General features: G+C 41.6%; 1 protein-coding gene across 7 annotated transcripts in view; it reads right to left on the reverse strand.

Moving 5' to 3' along the window:
• The window catches only part of LOC146081108 (sodium channel protein type 5 subunit alpha-like), a 388,187-nt gene that overhangs the window by 59,887 nt on the left and 300,758 nt on the right, over positions 1–27,542 (reverse strand). For all 7 annotated transcript variants that reach the window (XM_083189076.1, XM_083189080.1, XM_083189078.1 and 4 more), the window contains 4 exons: positions 26,969–26,989; positions 24,216–24,336; positions 8,275–8,429; positions 4,168–4,341 (listed from right to left, as the gene is read on the reverse strand). In XM_083189076.1, the coding sequence (XP_083045202.1) occupies positions 4,168–4,341; positions 8,275–8,429; positions 24,216–24,336; positions 26,969–26,989 (471 nt within the window). The remainder of the gene's footprint in view (positions 1–4,167; positions 4,342–8,274; positions 8,430–24,215; positions 24,337–26,968; positions 26,990–27,542) is intronic.

Here is a 27,542-nt window from a genome sequence, read left to right on the forward strand (position 1 = left end):
GTCTTTTTTAGGTCCCAGTCAATCAGAGCCCTGACGGAGGACAGGCCCTCGGCTCGGAGACTCCTGAATGGGTGGCCGGCCGTGCCATGTTGAAATTCTAAATTGTGCAGGAAAGGTAAGAAGAGGGATTTATGGGCATTCAGATGCAGCCTATGTCTAAGGATGTGCCATAATCTGCGGGTTGACCACAGCAAGGGGTTCGTTCGGGTCTGTTCATCCACCTCCCCATCATGAATGTGCAGAAAGCTCACCAAGCCGCCCTCAGCCAGGAATTCCCCTTCTATTTTTGTGTTGGCGTAGACTTCACTCCCGTGCAACCAATCTCTTAGAAAGCGGAGTATGGAGGCATGATTGTAATGTAAGATATTAGGGAAGTTTATGCCCCCATTAAAAGCTGGCTGCTGCAGTTTATATAGCCCGATACGGGGACGTTTCGAGCCCCAGATAAATTTCCGAAAATGTGAATCTAGCAGGCGTAAGTCGCCTTGTGTCAACAGTAGTGGTAGGGCCTGGAGTAGATACAGCCAGCGGGGGAAGGTCACCATCTTGATAAGGTTAGCCCTGCCTATATATGAGAGTTTTAGATGTTTCCACCCCTCCAGTTCCCTAGCAGTTATCTGGATTGCTTCTGAGATATTTATTCTATATAGGTTTGCGCCTCGCTTCGGAAGGTGTATCCCCAGGTAGTCTAGTGAAGCCTTTTCCCATTTAATCGGCAATCCCCCACCCCAGGAGGGGGTATGTACCCGGGGGTGTAAATATAGCCCTGTGGATTTGGAGGCATTGATTGTATATCCAGAGATTTCCCCATAATCCTCTAGCCTGCTCAGTATCTTTCCCAGGGATTGTTCTGGGTTGCCTATATATAGTAGGACGTCATCCGCGAATGCCGAGAGTTTTAGTTCTGAATTACCGATCTTAACGCCCTTGAATTCCGTCCAATCTTGTAAGATACGGAACAGTGGGTCAATGCATAAATTAAATAGTAGGGGAGAGAGCGGGCAGCCTTGCCGCGTACCCCTGAACATCTGTATACTTGTTCCTTTACAGCCATTGATTAATAGGGAGGTGGATGGTTGGGTATAGAAGTATCTAATTAAGTCCACAAAAGCCTGGTCAAATTCCCTTCTTTCTAGGACTGTGTACAGATGGGGCCAAGCCACGGAGTCAAAGGCCTTGTTTGTGTCTAGGCTCAATAACATACTATGGGGCGAGCGTTCTTATTCCATCTTTTTACCTGAAGCCCTCTCTACCTGACCACTCCTCTCTTTCACTCCTCTCTCTTTTGCACAGTCTTTCTCGACACCCGCTTTGTCCCTCACTCTTTCTTGGGCATTATTTTAGTGACAATGGGGGGCCTTTCAAGATTCTGCCCCTGGTCTTGAATTTAACATTAACCCAACATGTGGCAATTAGCCCCTATCCACACAATTGGCTCCAATGCTTCTTAACTTTGACCATAAATGAACCAGTATATTTCAAGCTCAAATTATTTGTATTGACCTACATTACAGATATCGAATACTTGGTGGTTCTGTATTAAGAAAAATCCCCCTTTGAGCTTTATACAGTATACTGCAGCAGCTAATGTAAGATATTGTGACATGTCTGGTCTGCTTAAGGGAAGCCCAGTGCCATATGGACATGAGCTGAATAGGAACCATACACGTTTTACAGAAGCAAAGGTACAATGTATGCCTATATCATTCATGGTGATGACTAGAATCTGTTATTTCTGGGCGCATTAAACATTTCCGATTGCTGTAAAAAAAATTCCCATCCTGTACCTTGAGATGATGATGATGGGAAGAAATACACCTTTGTTAAAGGAATGAGGCCAAATATCATATTCGGTAGATACCAAACCTTGAGGAAAAGTCCTGAATTTCCCATTTATAATGCCCTCAAAGAACTACAGTACCTTATCGTTTAGAAGTTAAAAGATACAAATCAATATCATGAGCAGATGAGATTCTCAGAAGAGGATGACTTGTCTAAAGCTGGGTACACACTTGAGCGACAGACCAGCCCACCATATTGCCAGTACACACTGAAGCGATGTTAATTAAGGATGGAACGATGATGTTCCGCACTTCATTAGCATACACATCAGGTGTGTTGTACGGCTAGGGATGCGGGAGCATTCATATTGAGCATACACACTGAACGATGTATGTGATTTGTTGTTACAAAACAGAATATTGGCCCAGCAGCTCTCAGTGTGTAACCGGCTTTAGGACCTCATTCTGAGTTAATGCAAGAGAAATCAAGGCTATGCTTTCAGTCGCAGTGGACCTGGGAAGTTACACTAATGCTGCATGTGCTGTCACTTCCAAAGAGACACCCACCAGTGGCTTCCCAGATACACCACTAGCATCTGAAGATGCTGCATCGGTCATGCATCAGGAACATCGTCACACCATCAGATCTCTGAGTAACCCTATGGTTAGTCACAATGTCCATCGTAACTGAGATGACAGAGACAGAGGCACTGCTTGCCAAGACACAGTCACTGGCTGTGCAACACACCCAAATCAGTTGTGACACACTGGTGTTTCAGTCACCTCCTTCAAACCGAATAGTCACTGACTGTCAATCAAACAGCATCTAGATACACACCACGACCAACATCAAAAGAATATCACAGCACATGCGTAGCTTGGCTCAGACCAGTGGTATAACAAAAGCTCCTCAGACCCCACAGGGGGCTTGGAGGCGCTTGGTAAGTTTGGGTGCCAGGGGTCTGTGGGGACTGCCACCCTCGCCGGGTCTGTTACTGCTCCGTTTCCGGACCACTGGGACCAACATATCTTCCTGTCTGCAGTCCCGGCGCTCCACCTGTTTCCATTATAAATGCCCCTCACAAAATGGCCGCTGCTTCACAGCAGACAGTTATTGAGAATGTTAGAGGAGGCGGAGGCCTCCTCTCGCATCCTTAATAACTGTCTGCTGTGAGGCAGTGGCCTTTTTGCCCAGGACCAGACAGGTAGATCTGCTGGTCCCGGCAGTCCAGCAGCAGAGCAGTAACAGACTTGGCGATGGCAGCTGTCCTGTAAGCGTTGAGAAAGGGGGCGCTGAACTTTTTTTTGGCAGGGGTGCCCAAATTTTAGTTACGCCACTGGCTCAGACACATGTGTATTAGACCAAAAAAATCAACCATTTGTGAAGAAATTTGCATCTATATCTTATCAGGTCCTAAAGCATTTACATGTGAGAGAGGCATTTGGTTAAAACCATAATTACAAGAGTGACTGAATAAGCAATTAAATTTTTTGCACTATATTGTACAGTATATAACCAAAATACATTATTTCAGACAACATTGTATTTACATTTTAAACTGATGCTGACTAATAATGCAGGTAAAACAAAATAGCCCAACCAACCAATCAAATTTATTTGTAACAGACACGGTTTGCAGAAGCTTCAGTATTTCCCACCTGAAGGTATAGGAGGTCTATGCATGGGACTCCTACAATTCTGTAATGATACCCAAGGACACACATATCTGACTGTGAAGTTAGCACGGGCTGTTAAACTCAACCATTATTAATATACCTGCTATCTTCTAAATTCAAGCACATCGGGATTCTGCTACTGGCCAAATAATTTTTCTAAATTAAAGAAGTTGTTCACAGACTTGTGGTAAGAAACTATTTAATAGGGACAACCAGAGTTATAGATGGAAGCACCGGATTATTCACCAGCAACTCACAATTGGCTGGATTCTGCCTGAAAAGGTACCGAATGCTCTCCATCTTTAAAGCCTCATTCGGACGAAAAATGCTGAAAAATTCACTGCTTGATAAAACAGCTGTAATCCCCAACAAATGTGGGTGATTTAAAGCACCTAAATATAGATGCTAGCCGTATGCATCAAGGGACAGTTAGCAATCCTATGGGTACCTCCCTCTTTATAAAATATTCCATGGGAACATATTTCATTGGTTTCTACAGAAAATTTGTCTTAATACCTTGAAATAGTTTTCCATAAAAATGTCAAATTTATGTAAACCTACGTACCCATTTATGACTTTATAATGCATTTTATTGTAATATTTGAATGACATATTCATATCAGAAATGATATTTAATTGAACTGCGTTAACAGATTGAAACCAAATACTGTTAGTATTTTTCATAATAAAACAAATACATAATACTTACACCAACTATGAAGAAATCCAGCCAACACCAAGCATTAGTGAAGTACTTTTTAAAGCCATAAGCCACCCATTTCAGGAGCATTTCAAGTACAAAGATGTAAGTGAAAACCTTGTCTGCATACTCCAAGATAACTTTGATGACTGTTTTCTTGTCGATATAAATATCTTCAAATGCCTGAGAAACAAAGAGCTTTGAGACAAGTGTCCAAGACATAAGTGTACAGTGACATAAAGTTTACATGAATTATGAACTAAAGTCCTCTTATTACGTCACCATGGCAACCAGGAACAGTTTTGCTAACTTTAGACAAGGTGCGTTCGCTACTGACCTCTCTGGCTAAATTATAGCTAACGGTGAGAACGTTGAACAAAAAACTACTTGGGTGTATAATAATGATCTTTATTTCTGTTCCTCCAGCACAATCTTTTATGTCCAAGTGATTCCAATTTACAAAAAAAAAATACAATTAACAAAACACAGACTCATTAGTTGAATATGCCGCATACATTCCCACTAGCTGTGTAATATATGAAACCTGTCATTCTGTTATTTCATACAATGACAATTATAGGTCTCAATTAAAGTAGAAAGCAAATTTGTATAGCAAATGCGGAGGTTAAAAATACTGTGTAATAATGCAGCTGCGCAAAGATGCACTCTTAGCATACTTGATGCACCAGTCAAGCTAGCTTATGTACATACCGCATCGTGCTTAACCATCGACAATATGTCTTTGGCGGGTGAGCCAGCACAAAAGCAGCATCTGACCACCGATCGTTACTAGAGCGTTACTAGATGGTTAATAGAGTCTGGACAGTGAACGCTGCAGCTGCATGGAAGTTAAGCTGTACTTTTTGGTGTGAACTATTGTGGAAAAATCTTCATTGAAATCTGATAGTTTAAATTTTATTGTGGAGAAATCCCCCACTGAGATTGGATGTAAGATCAAAAGTGTTCTTATATATTCTCCTTTGCATAAACACCTAAGTTGTGACACCAACTTTCTATTTTGCTTGTTTGTTGCATACACATAACTCTTTTATTAGATTATTAGATGTCCACATCCACAAAATAGCAACATTTCATACCCTCCAACATGAACCATTCCATTAGGTGCAAAATGCTCTGTTACTGGACTTCCCTGCCAATGGCAGTTACAGAGGTGGGGCTCCAGGCACAGTCCAAAATTCAAAGAGGGGGGTCACATCAACTGCCAGTGAGTCTAGGACAGTGATGTTTGGGGTGGCATTAGGTGTCGCTCCCCTTTTTGAACATTGGACTGTGCTGCAGCCCCACCTCTGCAACTGCCACGAAAGTCCAGAAACAGAGCATTTTGTACCTAATGGAATGGGTCATGTTGGAGGGTATGCAATTTCCCTAAAGATGCATTAAGGGCTGCTCCCAGAATTTCCTGGATAGGATTTTCATCCCAATCTGTCCCTGCATATTTAGTATCTCTATACTTTACAAGTAAAATTATACTTAATTAGCATTATTGTGAAGCCAATTGGTCGTTCCCTTTATTGCAGTTCTCAGCAAAATAGAAAACAATAATGTGACATCGCATTCTACAAATCACTATAATGCCATTATAATATGTCCCTTTAAACTATTGATAGATTAGCACTAGAAATCATACACCGTCCTAAACATGATTAATGTGACTTGTTACAGTAAACCATGGAAGATAATGACATCATTTTACCCAATGAGATTACGCTCCTGCTATGCAGGAAGGATGTCTAATGTGGTCATTTCTGTGTCACCCTAGGGAGGTTTAACAATTATTAATGCAAAACCATTCAATTTCCACATCCAAACACAGGGATAAGAAAACAACGGCGCTCAGGAAAATGAGCACAAATTATTTTTACACAGAGTGGATCCAATTATGCAGCTGCACCCATTCCATTTATTGGATGCTTTTTTATTAGTTTGGGCAAAAACAATAGGAATGAATTTTAGGATACAACCCGTATGAACAGTGACTGCGGCAATAAACACTGACTACATACTGCCAAAAATCTGCCACTTTGCAATGTATAAACGGAATTTCTAGGAAGGCCTGGGCAAACATCGAAGCACAACGCCTCTCGTGTATCAGGGCATTGTCGTATTGACATTTTATGGGATTCCAAATACTCTCATGTTTACTTATTGTAGTCGGCGTGAGACAAATTAATCTCTTGCTAGCCCTTCCACCCGGGCACATAATAATGAAGTGTGGTGTTATTATAAAGCATAGCATGATATACTGGCAACGCTAGAGTAGCATCCACCAGCATCCAGCTCAAGAGGGTATTGGAGGTGATCCCTGCACTGTGGCATTCTAGGCTTCCAGCTAAAACTGGCGACTTGCCACTTCAGCGCTCCGGAGTGTTTGGGGATGCCTGATTCTCTGCCAGCTCTCGGCCTTGACTCCTGGCTAATACAGCAAATGCACATACTTATATCTACAACTAAGAGAGCCAAATTCTCTCTCCAGCAGTAAGAGCTGGACATGTGTCATGGAATCTAATCATTGCATATTGGGCCTAATTCAGACGGGATCTCAGGGCAAATTTGTCCATTTTTGAGAACAAATTTGTCCTGTGATGAGGTTTAAATTAAGCCCATTGTCACCTACAATTATATGTAAATACTGCCAGAACTCAGACTAAAATAGTATCACAATACATTTTCTCTCTTTGCCTAAGCCATAACATCTGTTCCTGTGGCCCATTCCTGTCCATGATAACTTAATGCAAATGTATAGAAAAGAGCATGGCTAGCATCTGCTTGCCATTCAGCGCACTCCAAGGAGACAAGAACCGTGTCCATTTCTGTATCTAAATTAACAATGATTCTTTTCTGGGTCAGGTCAAAATTGATCACCCAGAAATGTTTCAGGCTTTTTAGTTCAATCTTTAATAATGGTGGTCTCTGTAACTGGCTCGTCAACTGTGTGCAGTGTGCCTAAAACACTGGATGGGAGCAAATGTAATATTTACTTCAGAAATTTGCTCCCAAAATCTGGAAAAGGACAAAAACGACCACTCAGACACCATATTTTATTTGAATCTATTTGATTTAAACAATTTGACTGAATTTTTTTGTCCATTTTGTGAGCACATTTTTGATTCTCCTTTCCTCCCATCCAGTACCACATTTTTATTCCATCTAAACAACTAGTTGGATGGTTGAAGGAAAGATGGTCTGATACGTGGCCAGAATTTAAAATGCTGGCCACACATCAGACCAACTTTCCTCCAACCATGGTTGGTTGGACTGAAAATCTGGTACTGTATGGTGGCAAATGCCAATAAGCAATTTGCTCTCAAACTCAGGAGAACGGACAAAAACATTCAGTGAAATTGTTTAAATCAAATAGGTCCAACTACAGTACATTGTCTGAGTGACAGTTGTTGTCCATTTTCTGATTTGGGAAACAAATGACTGAATTACAAATTACATTTGCTCCTATCCAGTACCAGGTTTTTATTCCATCCAACCAACTAGTTGGATGGTTGGAGGAAAGTTGGTCTGATGTGTGGCCGGCATAACTGAACATGAAGCCACCAATAAGTAAATACACAATTACATTCCTAATATATTTTAACAGTTTTGACATGTTTTGTTGACAATCACAATGTTCACAGTCATATAACATCATGTCAACAAGTACAACATGTCAGCAGGGGGTCTCTACAAAATCCTGGCAGTCACTATCCTTGTGGTCAGGATGCAGACCTTTGCATACTGACTGTTAAAATCCCAAAGGAACCTGGAAAGTATTTTGTTTCCCACCCCTACTCCTTACCTTTTCCTACCCTTCCTGCAGCCTAACTCTAACCTCCCCCCAACACTGCAGTCTAACCCTCTCCTAATGACTAACCCAAACCCCAACACATAATGTTGGAATCTGTCGAGATTCTGACCATTAGGATTCCACTGTGGCAATTCTGACTGTCAGGATCTCTACTACTGGGATCCTGACCGCATCCTGCCACAGACATTGAGAGTCCCAACATGTTTCATCATTTTAACTCTGTGGTGTTGGGATCATCAACATGATGAACTGATGAACAGGTAAATCCAAAACAGGTGTAAATTATACATTTCACTCACCAGTGCCCCACTACTGAGGAGAATCATGAAGATGATAAAACTCTCAAACCAGTTGTGTTCCACTATCTTGTAGCATGTCTTTCTCAGCTTCCACCACATTTTGCCCACTCCTTTTGTGGCATCTATTTTGAAACACGGGCAGTTACGCAAAAAGCCTAAAAAATGTAAAGGGCCAACATTAACAAGAGCTGAGAAACATGCTGCACGATAACATAATGGTTTAATCACAAAGCACAAAGATATTTTATTAATTTGCTAGGTTGCTTCTGGAGTTTGGTATCTCATTGTAGTCTCTTTCAATCCTTTAAATGCCAACATCTCTGTAAGATGCATGCAACATATTTGCTACAAATGCCAACATCTTTGTGAGAGAAAAAATGTTCTAAACAGGCCAGCGTTGCTCACATTTGTTATAAAATTCAAATAAAAAACTTTGTGTAATAAAAGATTATGCGTGAAATTTAATAGGATGAGAGATTCAAAAAGTGAGAGATTTGGTAAGAAATCTCCAGGTTTTTTTTTTCAAAGTGCCAATCATTTACACTGCAATACGAAACTGGTTTTGCAGTGAAAATGATTGCCGCTTTAAAAACTGGAGATTTGTTACCAAATCTCTCAAATTCTGAATCTCTTATCCTACTAAAGTTCACCCTATATTTCCTATATAAGGGAAACATTACAGGCCATTATGATGAATAAAAATGTTTGCAATTTTCACACCAATGTTGACAAATTCACTTGGCACTCAAAGGGTTAAATGGGGAATCACATCAAAGCACTGAAAAGTATATGTCTCTCCCTGTGTGAGGCTACAAACAGGTGTACACATTTATTTTCAGTAATTACAATAATAAGCACTGTATAGTTGTATGGTAGCAGTCTTCAAAAATAATTTCTTGTGCGTTACTTATCTGTAGTATTTCATACCCTACAATTGGTGAAAGGAAGGACTTTATGCTATCACTTAAATGTTACCAGAATGCCAGTACATCAGTATTGATGATACATCAAGTACCACATAAAATAATTCTTATTCCAATCAGATGCACAATATTTTTTCCCTTAACAGACAACAATATTTAGAATTTACACAGTATAGGTAGATAGCATTTGTCTTTTTCATAGTTTTGTGGTGTACATACAGTTCGATTTGGCCTACTTTTCTATTCAATTTTGGATAGAATCGAAATTGATAATTTTTCCTCCGCAGTTGATCCCAGTTCGATCCCGATGCGCAGCCCTACGGTGAGTTATTTTGTTTCTGTGCAGAGTAAATGCTGGCTGATTTATTTTTACATTACAATTTAGATTTCAAATGTAACTTTCTCTGCACATGTTACATCAGCCCCACCTGCAGTGCACCTGGTTTTGTCCACTAAAGGAGTTGGCTTTTGCACCCCCAAGGTACAGATATGGGACCTTATTCTGGTCCATTCGCTCCCCTGTGCATTCGCACAGAGGAGCGATGTTACGTGACTGTGTATGCGCATAAACTTTTATGCACATGTGTAGCCATTTTTGTCCGAGCCGGCGCAGTGAATTGCTTATTTGCTGGCCCATTCACCCCTAGCAGTGCGGGCAGGAGGGGTGCTGGGCCTTCCCATGGAAATTCGGCAATGAACCGAGTGTCAACTGTCCGCCCTTTTCCCATACTGGGAGCCCGCAGATCTAAAACACCATAGAGGTGTGCTAGAAAAATCATTCTATGGTCAGCGACTATCAAATGATTATTGTCTTCATGCATGCTGGGGTGGGCGGCCGCTCAGGCGGTGTTTAGAGGACTCACAAAGCTGCGAAATTCAAACTTTACGAGTCAACTAGAATAACCCCCATGTTCTTATACAGCTTTGCTGCAGCCACACAAAACAGCCGTTCTTAGCATGCCAGGTCGTGTGAGGTTCTGTTACATTGAGTATCTTTTTTGTATCTTTTTGTTTGCCAGAAATGTGTATCAGTCATGACGCAATGTAACTAGGATGCACCAGTATAGAGTGCTTACTAATCTGATATATCTGTGTGCAACTGAGTCTGAATCTGTGCACAAAGTGCTAAGATGCAGTGGCCGCAGCGTATTTCCACGCCAAGTCCCATTGTGCTTCATATGCAGACTCAGACAGATATACAAGTATTGCATATCAATTTTAATGATCACAGTCTCCCAGTACATTACATCTCTGTTGCATCATGTTGCATCTAAGATGCATCTTCAGCAAAGTAAGAAGCCAGACGCTAGCAGAGTTGCATGGAACTGGGTAATACACTCACCCCATACATCACTCGCTGCATGGTGTATTGAGGTTAGATGTAGGAGGACACATACAGTTTGTAGCAAATACGCCAATCGCCAAATCTCACTAAATAGCACAAAGTGGCAGCTACAGACAGCTGTGCCAAGCATCCAATCAGAGTATTGTTGTTATTCAGATCACTAATGTGACAAAAGTACAATGCATGGGTACTCTGAGCATTGATGCTGGCATTTCATCTAGCTTCTGTGTGCGACTCAGTCGCTAATATGATTAAAAAGGCAAAAAATACATGTCCAATACAACTTGACAAAAAAAAACGAATCCTAAGTACTCAGCCCACTATAAGTATATTTATGTCCAGCGCCACCCACACAGTTTTTCCCACGCCTCCTGGGAGTGGTGATGATGTCACACCTCCCAGCATTGCTTGCACACCCCTGGCAGTTTGAGGGGTTTCACTCAGTACCCTTCTTTGTCAGGTGCTGGGTAGGGCCACAGGCAGTGGCAACAGTTGTAGGTATGGTGAATGGAGAGGCAGAAACCAAGGTGCTCCAGGGCCCCCATGGTGTATGAAGGCTCTGTGTGGCTGGGTACCACAGGAGAGATGAGTCCAGCTCAGGTGACTGGGTAGTTGACTTACTGTGCACAGAGGAACGGCATAACTGTAAGCACCTGTGGTAGGGGAAGTGTGATAAGTGTGCCCAGTAAGGGAGGGGGATGGGGGGTGCTAAGTGGGCTGAAAGTTCTGACTATGCCCATGTATGTAACCAGCAGCGCCATGCAGTTGCTATCAGAAGGCATTTCAACTATACACTAAACTGACTGCAGCTTCTAAGTAGCAAGTGGATTCCAGACTGTCAGTGCCAGTAACGAGAGTTGAACCAGCATGTAGGTACAAACCTGCTGCCATGACCTAAGATGGCATGACTTATATTTTTAAAAAGATTTCCTTAACCTAAACTAAAAATACTAAATATATACTGAAGTTAGATAAATTTTAGAAGCAAATGTTTTGCAGGAGTGCAATTTATCGAATGGCCATAACTCCCCATACATAATATCATAAAGAGATATTATTATTTCTTTTTTTAGGTTAAATTAATCTGACTCTGTTACAAAGATTAAAAAAAAAAAAAACGTCCAAGTGAATACAATTATGATAGCAAAGGTCTCTGATTACATATTAGAAATACTCAGGTTTTGTGTAAGTGACAAACAGGGAGACAAAGGACAGCTTTCAGGTAGCAATTCAGATTTGATCACATTCCAATACTAAATATTTTCAGCTTGAATGCAAATGGATTTGCGCCAATGTCAGAACAGAATTGAGTAAACATAAATGACACCATGAAAACCAGTTTTCTTAATATTGTATTTACAAAAAGAGAACGCCAAACTGCAATATTGATTATATTAATACCCCTGCTAATTTAATTTGAAAATTACTGTGATCCCTTATCATACTCTAATATTCAGCTATAATGAATTTTGGACCTACTTGCAACTCATAATCAGGCCAGAAAAAGCTAATTAGTTTACAAGGGAAAGACAAATGTCTAATTATTTTAGATTTGTACAAGGGAATATACTTATTGGCTTTCTTTTAAGATCTACACATTTTCAAAGAACGTGTATATGTCAGATCTTGCAGCAGGCAAAATTATGTCATATGGGGATTTTTAGGTAAGGATCCTAAAAAGAAAACAGTACTTGCACTTGTGTTGGAGCAGCCAAGGTCTTGTCGTTTGATTGTGATACAAATTATGCTAAAGACTCCTCTTTAGCATAATTTGTATCACAATCAAACGACAAGACCTTGGTAGACCGGGGCTTGGATGGGAGGGTGAAGTGTAGAAAGAGGATCACAGTACAGTAAAGGAAAGAAAATATATATATATATATATATATATATATATATATATATATATATATATAAATAAATTGAAAATAAAAATAATTAAAAAATTAAATAAAAATAAACATAAAAATAAAGTTTCCAGCTTTAGCGTGTCCAGAAGTTCGGGGGGTGACATCACCGTCTGTTCGGTGGTGCAGAGCGGTGCCGGGCAGCGGTCTGCTAGGTCTCTTTTCTATTCTGGGGTCTCTTCATTAATCAAACCAACGTATTTCACATCACTGGGACGCTTTTTCAAGGAAGCTGAAGCTGGAAACTTGTGCATTGCCGCCTCACCGCTCAGCTGCACACGGAAACTCAGACACGGACTCCAGGTACCAATAGATAGGGCTAGTAAGTGCTAGGTCTCTCTCTCTGCGACATTTCATCTTAACCCACCCTCAAGGGGTTGTAAACATTATCGCAAGTGTTTATTTTTTATTTTTTTTATTTTATATTTATTTTTTTATTTTTTATTTATTCTTTCCTGTACTGTACTGTGACCATCTTTCTTCCCTTCACCCTCCCATCCAAGCGCCGGTCTACCTTTGCTCCTCTTTAGCATAATTTGTATCAAAATTATGTCATGCTCTTAAAGACCAGTGGTCAAAACGCTGGCTTAAAAGTAGAGACGTGTGGTTCGGTTTTATAGATATCCAAACTCTCCCATATTTAAGACATGTGAGTTTAGCCAAGTCACGTTTTGGATCTATTTAAATCCTTTAGAGAATCTGAGTTGAACCAAGTCCTGATTTGGATGGAGCTTTCCTTGGTTTGGAATAGGGAGGCCAATCCCGGGGCATTTTTTCAATCCCGGGATTCGGGATTGAAAAATGCTCAATCCCGGGATCCAGGGATTGGCCTCCCTAATAAAAAAAAAATGACCCGCCCCCCCAAATATCAATATAAATGCCCTCTTATTCGCCCCGCCTGCCTGCCACTCTTCCCCATCCCCCTGCCCTGCACTGTCACTTACAGAGGTATGGTGACAGGCAGCAGCAGGAGCGATATCCGTCCGTCCCTGCCCTGCACTGTCACTTACAGAGGTATGGTGACAGGCAGCAGCAGGAGCGATATCCGTCCGTCCATCCATGCAGCGGCTGGGCGGGCGGCTGAGCGACTGTGCTTGTGCTGAAGTGCACTGACAGGCATGGCGGCGGACGGGCTTCGCAGCGTGGCGTGATGTCAGGGGTCACGCTGCGCAGCCTGGGCGCCGTCATGACACTGACAGCGGAGCGGACCAATCAGCCACCGGGGGGGTACGCAGCAGACAGCCGGGCAGCATCTGAGCCATTCTAAAATGCTCAGCGCTGCCCGGTTTTGGAAAAAAAAGTACATTTAGCACTGGGATACTAATACCGATCCCGGGATTGGCCTCCCTAGTTTGGAACTTGGATTAAAAAAATGAATCTTTGGTTTTAGATTGCTTGTGCCATTCCACACAGGAGAGTGTGATAAAAATAGATTAAAAGGACTTGAAATAAATACTATTGATGTCAATAATACTGTAGGAACAAAAATCGGTCCAAATTACATGATTTTAACATTGTTTGGATCCAAATCAAATCCAAACCAAAACAATTGATGGTGGATTTGGCAAAAAAAAAAAAATATAAAATAAAATGCTGAGTAGTTTTGGAAAAATCATAAAACTAGGTTTTGCGCACATCTACTTAAAAGGCAGTTAGGTAAATGCTATACTGAGAAGTCTGATCTCAAGAAATAAATGCCTTATTTTGAAATATGATCTTTGCTTTTAAACTATTTCATTTCTAATAGTAATAAACCATGACTTTACTTAAAGATAACGGGCAAATTGCCCTGCTGAAAGATGCATGTTGACAGTGATTAAAAGTACCTGGCAGGAACTCAGAACAAAGGATGAACTGGTCAACGGCATGGGCTGCTGGTTACATTAAAGGTCACACCGCTAAGTACAAGCCTATTACAGCACATGCATATAATTCAGCGCCTTTCTAGGGTGCAGTAATAATTATAATCAGTGCTAAATGCTTCATCGTGAATGTAACACATGGTACTTTTGCACAATGCTTTTGCGTTAAAAATAATCTGCCATAGTGATACTAATAATCCATTGGGCAATGAGCATTTTGGGCCTTATTCTAGTTCACTCTTTCTGACAAAATCCTTCTTAGATGGACAAAACCATGTGCACTGCAGGGGGAAGATGTAAAATGTGCAGATTGAATTAGATTTTGTTTCTGTGCAGGGTAAATACTGGTTGCTTTATTTTTACACTGCAATATTGATCTCACTTTGAAGTAAAACCCCACCCAAATCTAATTCTCTCTGCACAAGTTACATCTGCCCCACCTGCAGTGCACATGGTTTTGTCCATCTAAGAAGGATTTTGTCAGACAGAGTGAACTAGAATAAGGCCCTTTGTGCCAAAAATTGTTTCACAGCACCTGTATTGATTTATCTTTAATCTCAATATTCCTGGTGAGTTGTATAAACTATGGAGTCAACAGCCCTACAAGATATCACCTTTCTGCCTCTTGTTAATAAACTACACGTTTGACATTTTCGTTTGGAAATAAGCATTTGAGTCATTCTAAGCAAACTGAAATAAGAGCATTGTGCAAAAGTACCAGAATTTGTGAATTAGCTTTCACGGCACTAATAAATAGATCTATGCATACAGTTAATAGTTACTATTGGAAAGGTTAAGCTTCAAACTGTTATCTTATTTCAAACTGCTTCAATATAAATTACCTGTATGGTCCCGGAAGTTTGCATCTACAAAAGCAACAATCAAATGTACCAGTTAATATCTATCATTTTTTATTTATTTTTATTTTAAATGACTCACAAACATATTTCAAGTTTGTTTTTCAGAAGAGTCGGATGAAATCTTTATCCATGAATATTACATGTAATGTTACTGCTGATCATGTGAACATCCACCATATTCCATTCCAAGCTTAATCTTTTGTAGGAGTGGTGCTAGCAAGCACTTTTATTTTAATTTATATTATTTTATTTTTATGTTACATACTGTACTTACAGCTGTTTCAGTTACTAGATAGCTTCAGTGGGCTAAGGTAAACTACAGTATCGACTATCAGCTCCTAAAGAAGGGCGCCACTAGTGACAAATAATTAATATATATTTTCAGAGATATATTTTAATCATTGTTTTTTAGTTCCATGTCATAACATTATTATTTAATACTTTAATTTAGGATCTTTCCTAGACTCTTGGAAGAGCAGACAGGCCAATTGGGTCTAGTGGTTACGTAACGCGTTTTGCTGCATGTTGCATCATCGCACACAAACAAAAACGACAGAATTATACATATATATGCCATGCTCTACGCTCCTCTACCTGTTAATCCCGCTTAGGGATCTTCCAGGAGGAACCATACAATATTGTCCCATATGCAGAACATTTAAGCTACAGTATAAATGCTTGGCTATATTACTCAAGCCATTATATAATTGAATTTCAAGTATTGGATATATGGTCACATTCTGATGACAGATAAGACAGTAAATAGATATTTTCTTACATCAAATGACACTTTCTGTCTATAATTGGTGGAGGTAGCCATATTGGGTGGGGCCAGTTGTCATGGAAATGCAGCCTGTTTAAGTAGAGTAAGGGAAGCAGTTACATTTTTATTTAGTCTGGTTCAACGGGATTAATACATCTAATTGCTCTTCCTCCATATCTCGGATGCACAGCAGTGCATTAAATAGTCTTGAGAGAATAACATTAAGAAATGATTGCGACAGGTGAAACGACTAAGTAAATGTCTTTTCAGAAGCAGCCAAGTCCTATGTTTGGCCTTTCTGTAACACCGAATTGAAGTGTTTTCTCCCTTAAGAGCTTTTTAAGTCATGCATCAAATATCATTGAGCAAGAAGAAGAAAATTGCATTAGTCTATGAGGCATGTATTTCCATTACTGGCAGTTAAACTGCACCAAATTATCTTATTACTGTACAACCTAAAATGGAAGTGTGGCGCCAAACCACTATCAACCTAATTTGTAGTGAACCTGATGCTTTTTGTGTGTAAAGAGGGAGGGAAAAATACTTAAGCAACTGGGAAATGTCAGCACAAGGTCAACATGATGTGTAGTCACTGTAAACACCTAAATAACTGTGACTCACATATGATACAACAGATACACTTTATCATGTCCATATATAGCTTCCTTAGAATGTGACACGCCTCTGGGAGAACATTTCTGAAAAGCACTGCCAAGGTAAAAGTCTGTATCCACGGTTGTTATCAACCAATCACATCAACATAGCACATATCTACCAATCAGATCTGGGGTTTCTATTGCAGTTTACTGCTGATTGGCTGCTATGAACACAGCACAGCCAATTACAGTTTTCATAAATGTGTGTTATTGTTCTCATAAATGTGTGTTATTGTTCTCATAAATGTGTGTTATGCTGCTTTCCAACTGCAGACCAGTTTAAAGTACTGGTAATCTTAAATGGTATTTAAAACGGTATTAGCATTCCCACTGCAGCAGATTACTGTTTTAAATACCATTTAAGTACCATTCCCATTGCAGTGAACCGTGTAAAATGTAGAGTGCCTAACCCCCCCCCCCAGTGTAAAGAGTACCTAATCCCCCCCCCCCAAGTGTAGAGAGTGCCTAACCCCCCCCCCCCCCCCTGTACCTGCCCTGTGCCCCCACCTCCCCTCCCCTTGTACTTACCTGCCCGAGGATGCAGGGCAGTGGGGAGGCAGCGGGGGTCCATGCAGGGTCCATGCGGGGTGCAGGCAGTCCCAGTGCCTGATGAGAACTAGTAGTTCTCACTTTGCGCATATGTAATGAGTGCACGTGCATACTAATGAGCCGCTCATTACATATGCGCATATGTAATGAGCGGCTCTTTATTATGCACGTGCACTCATTACACATGCACAAAGTGAGAACTACTAGGTCTCATCAGGCACTGGGACTGCCTGGAGGCTAAATAACATTTAAGAGGCATTCCCACTGCCTCTTAAACGTTATTTTAACGTGTAGGACTCTGCTTTAAAAACGGGTTGAAATACCATTTAACTTTAAACGGTATTTCAACTCTGGCACTTTCCCACTGCAGCCTTAAAACGGTAAATTGCGCTGAAAATCTGCAATTTACCGTTTTTTAGCTGCAGTGGGAAAGGGGCATTATTGTTCTGTGCTTTTACCATGTGTCTAACTCCATTTTGTAGCAGAAGCAAAGAAATGCGAGACAGTAAGGCCTATATATTTGTCAGGAACTCATTTTCAGATAGGAAATAAAATCTAAAAGAGGTTTTAGATACATAGGAAATGATTGCAGCTGTCATCACTCTGTATCCTGGTAATCATAGCAACAATAAGGCTGTGATACAGGAACCTGTTAACCTGGAAACAAAGCTCTAGGGCCCTTATTTTGGTTCACTCGCAAGCAAATTTCTTCTCAAATGGACAAAACAAAGTGCACTGCAGGGGGGGAGATGTAACAGGTGCAGAGAGAATTAGATCTGGGTGAGTTATTTTGTTTCTGTGCAGGGAAAATATTGACTGTTTTATTTTTACACTGCAATATAGATATCTGTTAGAAGTAAAATCCTACCCAAATCTAATTCTCTCTGCACATGTTATATCTGCCCCACCTGCATTGTCCATTTGAGAAGGAGTTTTGCCTTTGTGAGTGAAACAGAATAAGGGCCTAGGTGCTGTAGGGTCACGTGTGATTATCTTTTACAGTGGCATGTGGATACATTCAACTCCTACATTGTGAACAAGTACAAAGAGCATATTGATCTCCATGATACGGACACTTCAGGTAAAGTGCACTGGGCCTCATTCAGACCTGATCGCACGTCTGTAAATTTGCAGGCCGATAGACTTATCGATAGATTTGAATATCGATAGACTGCACATGTGTTTGGCTTGTACCACGCATGTGCGAGGCTACCCTGTGATGAAATCCTGCTACTTTTTTAATCACTGGCCATTTACAAGGTGATTGACAGAAAGGTGGCATTTAGGGGTGGCAACTGGTCATTTTCTGGTAGTGTCGGGCGTGCCCAAGCATTGGAGAGAAGTTGTGTGATGTCAGCTCTGGCTCCGATCAGGCTATTTCTATCGCACCTGCCTAGTAAGTCAGAGGCTACGCACTGACTGCACACAGTCATTAGATGGTGAGCGGCGTGTAAATGGATTTGTAGCTACTCGCAGGCCTGCAATATTTTCACAAGCCGTGCTAAGCTATTGGCAGGCTTCCACGAGGTGAAATTTCACTCTGGCGAGGCGGCGTATACCTGATGGTTGGGCTCCGAAAATTAGCAGCCATGCGATCAGGTCTGGTCTGAATCGGGCCCAGTGTTTTAAACAAGAAACAGGGGTCCCCGATTCTGGCCTATTTGCTCCCCGGCACGTTCGCACAGGGGAGCAATGTTTAGCAACTGCGCATGCGCATAAACTTTTATGCGCAAGTGCAGCCGTATTTTGCGATTGGGCGAGGCGGATTCCTTATTCTCCAGCCCGTTTGCACCTAGCTGTGTGGGCAGGGGGTGTGGGGTGCTGGCGAGGGGTAGCGCCCATGGGAACGACCCACATTTCATGGGCATCCCCATGAAAATGCTGGGCATTCACAAACTTATGCGGCCATGATGCAGGTGCAGGGGGCAAGCAGCTGGCGCCAGCAGATGTCAGCTGCCCACACTGTTCCCATACAGGGACACCGCAGAGACACCAGAGAGGTGTCTTAGGTCTGCGAGGGCTGGAGAAATCATTTGATGGGTGGCAACCATTGAATGATTTCGCCCCCCCGCAAGCAAGGCTGTGAATGGATGTTTATGCTAAACAGCCATTCACATGCGTGCAGGTAAATTGGTGTGTGTGTGTGGGGATGGGGAGGGGCGTTCATGCGGGTGGCATTGAGATGATCCACAAAGCTACATATTTTGCAGCTTTGCATGTCAACCAGCATGACCAGCAGTGTGTACTGAAGAGTGCCGGATGGCCTCCCAACAGTCAGGATTCCCATGGTCAGTAGACACCAATGCTGGTATGCTGAATGTTAAAAGCCCAAGAGTAGGGATCCCAACAGGGGCTTTTCTCCCTCGTGGGGGTCCATGAACCCCCCCCCCCATAGAGGGTGAATAGAACCTGTGGCAGGGCAACAAGCCACTGAGGCAGCAGCATGGCGAGTGCAGCGAGCCCACAAGGGGCTTCGTAGCGCTCGCCCCCCTGTTGGAGTCCCGCAAATTGGGATTCCGATGTTGGTCTGATGACTTTTGGAATGACACTTGTCGCTAGCTCATACCACACCCCTACTGACAAAGCAATTTGCATACAGATACGTGATCGATAGAATCATACCCTTTAAAGTTGCATTTATTATGCAGTTAGCCGAGCTGCACATCCATACCTCCCAACTGTCCCGCTAAACGCGGGAACATCCCGATTTTTGGGGACATTCCCGCGTCCCTCCCGCGGCCGGCAGTGTCCCGCTGCGGGGGGGGGGGGGGCAGTTGGGAGTCCCCCCCAATCTCACAGAATAGACGCTGTGTCTATTCGCGGCCGAAAACGAGGCAGCAGCCTAATTTGCATAAGCTCCACCCTCATTTGCATACACCATGCCCCCTTTTCGGGCACTCGAGTGTCCCTATTCCAATAGTCAGAAAGTTGGGAGGTATGCACATCACTGCATGGTACTGTATACATCAAGTGAATTTATACTACTCTTAAGACAGGAATGTTGCGGTTGTATACTTACAGAGTGCTGCACAGGGCTAGAGCAGAATTTAGTGCACCAATTAGCCACACTAAATGCAGACAGGTAGATGTCACTGGTCTGACTTTACAAGAAGAAAACATACAAGATATGTAGATGATTTGCTCTCAGTAAGGTGAGCACAGTGCACACTTAAGCCCAATATACACTAGATGACTTTTTAAAAGATATTACTCCTTTCTTGTTTGTGGGATTAACTACCCCACTTTTGCACAGCAGCTGAGATTTGAACCACCACCAACGCCTGTTTGCCCCTTATGGGACCATCTATCTTCACTGTGTTTTATAAAGAATGGAATGAATACTAGTCTGCAACAGTGTCTTTTTAATGTAACTAATATGTGCTAGAAGCTGCCAGCTGTGACTTATTCAGTCTATCTCGCTGGTTTATTCCCCTTCCTGAAGGTATGTGGTGTGCAACCAACAATTGGCTCAGGCAAAACTCATTTATTTAAGGAAGGGTGGCACAATGGTTATTGGGTAGCGACAATATCACATATTGGGGCAGATGTATTAAGCCTTAACAAGAGATAAATGCAAGGGTGATAAAGAGAGATAAACGTCCAGCCAATCAGCTCCTTGCTGACTTTTTTCAAACACAGCCTGTAACATGGCAGTTGGGATGTGATTGGCTGGACAATTTTATTCTTGAATTTTTATTCACAGTATTTAATTAGCATGTTGCAGAATACAGTGTCTTTATTAATAAATATGATTCATATGTTGTTAATCACCCAGGGCCATATTCAATGCGGCTGGCGAGGGGGTTAATCGTCCATGAATGCCGAAAACAAGTGACCCTCACCGCTTAATCCCCGACTGGCCGCTCACCCTATTCTACGTTACGGGGGAATCCTCGATGTCAGAGGACGGCGAGGATTCACCCAAACAGCAAGGCCCGCGGTTAATGCAGGGAACCTGCTGCATTTAGCCACGAGCCTCGCTGTTTTAGCGGCCACACACCGTTTCATCATCGCTGCAAAAACCTAGTGAGGGGAAAATGGCATGTGCTGGGGGTCAGTTAAAAACTGACCATTATAGCTGTGACAGCGAGCAGTCAGCACTGCTCACTGTGACAGCTCACAAAAATACACCCCACTGAATCTAGTTATGCTTTTGATATTTAAATTCAATGGAGCATCAGATGGAGCTAAGATGCTGTCAATTGCCATCACATACAGCTATCACAATAATCATATGGATGTGATCACATATATCAGTCTACTGTAGATCAGGCATGTCCAACGTTGGCCCTCCAGATGTTGTGAAACTACACATCCCAGCATGCTTTGCCACTGTATTGCTATTAGAGAATGCTAAAACAATTGCAAAGCATGCTGGGATGTGTAGTTTCACAACATCTGGAGGGCCAATGTTGGACATGCCTGGTATAGATCTTGCCCGCCTGATCCTAACAATGGAGTTCTGTTGGCTGTATTTAGCCCTAAAGTACCGCTACACACGGCTGCCGCAATCTCCCTGCCTACTGCTAATGTGCAGACAGAGCGGACAGCTTTAGCGGGTCGGACCGGTCACATTATTAGCCATGTGAACCTCGCCCGTCAGATCCTGATGTACGTTTCGCTTCAACGCTTAATCATAGGTCCATTCATATTGAAATTAGTGTAAATGTGCAGGGAAGCGTGGAAATGGTACACACTTAAGCCCCGGAGTTACTTGCCTCTTTTACTCAGAACTAGCCCAACGCTGATTAGTGAATATATCCAATAAAAAGAAATGTGCCATACACAGCCTTTGGAATTGTTTCATATACTGCATATGATATTTTTTAATTAAAATACGTATTTTCCTTTCTTTTTCTTTATCTAAACAGCAGATGGCACTGCAGACAACACAATAGACCACTGTAACAGTTTCATTGTAATCTAATCACATTTAAAAACCTACCATTTCCACGGTTTTTATACAGCCCCAGTTCATATTTCCCTATCAATTAATGGAGGAAATTTACTAAATTGAGAGTTCTAATTCACATGGGAGATTTCTATGGGCAACTAATCAATCTACTTCTTACTTATTTAGCACCTTCTAGAAGATAAGGGATAGTATATAATAGGTTGCCCCGCAAGGGGCGGTGGTACGCGTCCTCCGACCTTTTCATTACCCCACTATTCACATTGGCGTGGAGCTGATGTTATATAGTGTAGCGAGCCACCGAGCCCGAAGCGTGGCGAGTGCAGCGAGCCCCGCACGGGGACGTGGATTACTTTACATGTATTCCGCGTCCCCTCATCACACTATATGAAATCAAACTCCACGCCGACGTGGATAGTGGGGTAATGAAAAAGTCGGAGGACACGTTCTGACGCCCCTCACGGGGCTCGATGCACTCGCCACGCTTCGGGGTGGCGTGGATAGTGGTGGTGGGGGGTGCGTTAAACCTATTTTTTGGGACATACAATCATATTATTGTATACCTAATGTCATGGCATCACACACCCTATAAAATCACATGCGATCTATCCAAGTCTGCAACCCATCCCACAGTTTTTATACTGGCTCTACCACTCAGGTTTTATATGAATATATAAGCATTGTCTTTTATGTATTATCCTCCAATTTGTGTTTATATACCCACCTGATATTTATTATTATTTTTGTCTATACTAATCCTATTGTCTTAATATTGACCTTGATATCAAGGATCCATCCTAATATATGAGCATTTGTCTTTATATGTATTATACTCCAATTTGTGTTTTTATACCCACCTGAAACTTATTTTTACTTTTGTCTACATAAAATCCAATTGTTTTAAAAACAGCGTGTCCTCTTTATTTTGCTTGGTGTGCAATATACCTTGGACCAATCCAATTTATACTGTCCTGACTGACAGCGCAGTGGGTAACTCCAAAACGCATGCGATTTTGCGGCAGATGCAATGCGATGGGCTGAGAGAGCAGTGAAAAAATTTCATAGGAAAATCGCATCGCACATTGCATGCCCCTAAAATGGCCCATGCAATGCGATTTCACTACGCAGAATAGCCCACTAAGCAAATTGCTTAGTGGGCGCCGTGCTAGGAAACAAGTAACCAAAAATCTAATAGAGCAGGAGAAACTGTCCATGTTGTCCAGTTAAAGCACTGGGCGCAATTTTGTCTCTCACTGGGCAAGATGTACTAAGCCTCGAAAAGTGATAAAATAAACAGTGATACACCACCAACCAATCTGCTCAGAACGGTCATTATTCAAACTCAGCCTGTAACATGGCTTCTGCTTTACCACTCTCCATTTTATCACTTTTCAAGCTTAGTACATCTGGCCCACGGTGTCCTTGTTTCTATAATGCTGAATTTTATATATATGTCTAATGTCCGTGTGTAAACGAAACACTGCCATTTTCGGGAAGCGAGTAAAACTACATTTCTTTCACATACATAAACACAGAGGTAATCACAAGGTAGCAGACAAGCTTTTGAAGCTTTTGCTTCGAGCAGGCTTATCTAGTATAACTATAACTATCTTCTTTCTGCATGGTGTGCAATTACTGTTTACTTTACTTTTTGCCTATTTTTGTCTTTTTTTGTGCGCAAATGATTGAATATGCTTTCATTCATAACCAGATTTTTGTTCTCATCAGACAGATTGGACAGATAAATCTTTAGGTGTGTATCCAGCGTGCGTGCCAGTGTTTCCAGATTGAATCACAGAATGTACGCTTCGCAGCAGTGACCGGAGTCAGGAGACAACACTGGGAACTATTTGAGGCCATGTTCACATTTGCAATTTGTATACGATTCCTTAAAAAACTTCAATATACAATCTGCAATTTGTTTAAGACAATTTCTTAAAACTTTTTTTTCTGCATCCATCAGCATTGCCAATGCAAGAAAATAAAATAAAGAAAACAAACAGATTCAGTAATGAAAGTGTAGCATGCTGTGTTCTTAAACATGGAGCCATGATGTTCCAACATATATGTTATAGAATAGAGCATGAAATTCCTAACATTTAACGAAAGGTAAAATCTGCCTCTTCTATGTACAGTGTGGCCAGTTGTTTATTCAGTACTGTACCTTCTGTAAAGCATTCCTCAGGCTCCATGAACTCCTCATTAGAGACAGGTTGTTGCTCGATGAGTTCCCCGGATTTTCTCAAGTCTACCGTGCTGCACTCGGAAATGCTGTCATCCGGTTTCTGCACCAAATTATCACAATATTATTGATGCAGAATTAAAAACATCAGATTATCAAAGTGCAGTATAACTGTTTTACAATAAAGTGAACATTTAATATTGCGTAAAGATAAAATACTGTATATTCCCATAGTAAATCATTGTATACTTTAAACTTTGTAAATGAATAATCTGTAAATTCATTTTATATTATGACTTGTATGACATGCAGAAAATGTATACCATTGTAAGCATCATTCCAGACAAGTCAGTATATATATATATATATATATATATATATATATACTTGTTTGGTGTGGCCGAGCACACTGCCCTGTTGCTGTAGCTGGTCCGGTGCCCCGTCAAAGGTTATGTAGACTGTGGCGGGTGTGGACGTAGCACTCCAGACATTGTAGTAATCCAAAAAAGTTTATTTGCAGACAAGCAACGTTTCAATGCATGTGCATTTTCGTCAGGCTATATATATATATATATGTCCCAGTCTGTGGTGCAGCACTCCAAATTATGGTCCCTATGGGAAATCGCGGGCATCGCGTCGGTCGCGTCGCACCCGATTTTTTAGTGCATTCAATGCCCGCGATGACCGCGATGGGTGCCGTGCTAGGTAAAGAGTACCTTATTATTAATATTATTATGGTATAGCCATTGCTTTTAATAAAAATACTTTATTATCTCTTGCTTGTGTGAATGAATCTCTAATCGCTATTCTCGGACAAATCCCCAACCATTGAACAGTTTTTGCCATCTAAGCAATCGTGAGTATATCTGAACCTTCCATTAATCAGCGACTGATACCCCATTCATACTGCCAACCCAGCAATTACCCCATTTTGCCAGGTGCAGTATGACCCAAATTCACATCAGAAGCAAATTACCGGGTTAAAGCTTTTCAACCCACAAATTTACTGAAAACATGTTTTTCTTCTGTGTGAAAGGGTCAACCCAGGTCTTAAATCCCGGGTCACTGGCCCTGCTCAAGAGCAGAGTCAGTGACCAGGATTTAGGACCCAGGTTAACCCTTTCACACCAACGAAAAACATGGGTTTTTCAGCAAATTCCCGGGTTGATTAGCTTTATCCCGGTAATTTGCTTCTGGTGTGAGACGGGCTGGAAGTAGTCATCGCTGGCATCACAGACCCTCCTCATAACCACCTGGGTACGGTTTTTTTGCCACTACACCAAGAAAACGGCAGGCACTGCGTTTACGATCCATATGCATTTGTTATCGCTATAACGCATGCGCAATGCGTACGGTGCACACGCGCAATAATTTATTCATAGCTCGATTTGTGAATTATCTGATTAGCGATCAACTCTGAATCAGACCCAAACATTAATTTTTACATTTTTATCAGTAGTAACCAACTAAAGTAATCTATTAATATCTGCGTTACTAATTAAGTACACTAGGTGCTGTGAGGTCTGTAACTAGGTCTTGGGAAGACAGATCTATTATGCTGGGTACAGGCAGCTCTCTCTCAATGAAAGGTGTATACTAAAATATATATCACTAGCCTTATATCAGTAATACAATAGCTGCACAGTCATGTCTAATATCAACATACAAATCACGTATTATGCTGCAAGATTTAATAAAGAGATGCAACACAGAGATAGTTACCAGCAGGAACAGACTGGCTGAATTATGTTGTGACACGCAAAAACATATGTGGCATTTATACAGAAAGAGGCAGCTCTATATTACAGTGCCCTGTTTAATCCTAAATAGATGCTACATGGCAGAAGCATATCTACTATGTTAGCAGGGACAGCACCATGCTACAGCCCCCCATTTACCGCCAGAGATCCCTGCAGCAGTACTGCAGCTGCAGACTTTTGCTCACCTGTTCCATTTTAATAAAGCTCTCTCTACTTCCATAGTATCTAAAAGGAAGCCTGTGATTGGATAACAATAGGGTGTATTAAGCCTTAACAAGAGACAAAGACAACGGTGATAAAGAGAGATAAACGTCTAGCCAATCAGCTTCTTACTGACTTTTTTCAAACACAGCCTGTAACATGGCAGTTAGCAGGTGATTGGCTGGACGTTTGTCTCTCTTTATCACCCTAGCATTTATCTCTTGTTAAGGCTTAATACATCTGCCCCATGTATGCTGTGTCACATTGTTTAAGATAACAGGTGAAGCATGTCCAATTCACCATGGCCATTGGTGCCAGTGTAACAGTGGGCCAGATTCTCTAAGCTTCAAAAGTGATAAAATGGAGAGTGATAAACAGCCAGCCAATCAGCTCCTGTCTGATATTTTTCAAACACAGTCAGTGTTGCATGACAGGCAGGAGCTGATTGGCTGGCTGTTTATCATTCTCCATTTTATCACTTTTGAAGCTTAGAGAATCTGACCCTGTGTCTTTAAACACAGTCTCTGACAGTGACACAGCGTTGAAACACTGGACAGTGTTTCCACAAGATATTGCCCCCCCCCAAAAAACATCCATCTGCATATTGGGCCTAATTCAGTTGCGGACACAAAGCAGTTATTGGGCCTTATTCAACTTCATGTACAAATTACAGAAAATCGTTAATCGAGATTTTTGTCAACGTGTGCAGGCTCGGGGCGTGGTCCACACAACACAGGTGTGTAGTGTGCATATATAAACACATGCTGGACATACCTTTTTACATGTATCATCAGTCTGGTGAAAGATATTTTCAGCCAAGGACAGCAATGGGCAAAAATAAATAGAAAATGATTGTTATAAGAAAGCATTATTTCAGCATTCAGCGCAAATAGACATGCAGCAATGAACCATCTGACAGTATTGTGTTACAGGTATGGAATCTTGCCATTGTCCTGGATGATGGGCTAATACTTAATCACACTGGCGCATTTAAATGGGTGCAAAGTGTATGACTGAGTCCAGGGCGGACCACACACTGCACACCAATTTAACAATACTCACCGGCCCAGTGCCAGCTGCGTGGCGAAAAAATAACTTGAAAAACTAATTTCTCTGCACAGTTTAAGAGGCCACCACTCTAGAATCCTTCAAAAACAGAGTTAAGGTTTCTTAATTGTTTCTTTAGTTTATCTATCCTCTTTGTATGTATACAGAAAATCTTTTCTGTATTTCATTGTTTTTGTACAGTATTATGGGCCTAATTCAGACAAATTTGTTCTCAAAATTGACAAAACCATGTGTACTGCAGGTGGGGCAGATGCAATGGCGGAACTACCGAGGGTGCAGG

The sequence above is a fragment of the Crinia signifera genome, chromosome 5 (assembly GCF_055691185.1).
Source record: "Crinia signifera chromosome 5, ASM5569118v1, whole genome shotgun sequence".
Lineage (NCBI taxonomy): Eukaryota > Metazoa > Chordata > Amphibia > Anura > Myobatrachidae > Crinia > Crinia signifera.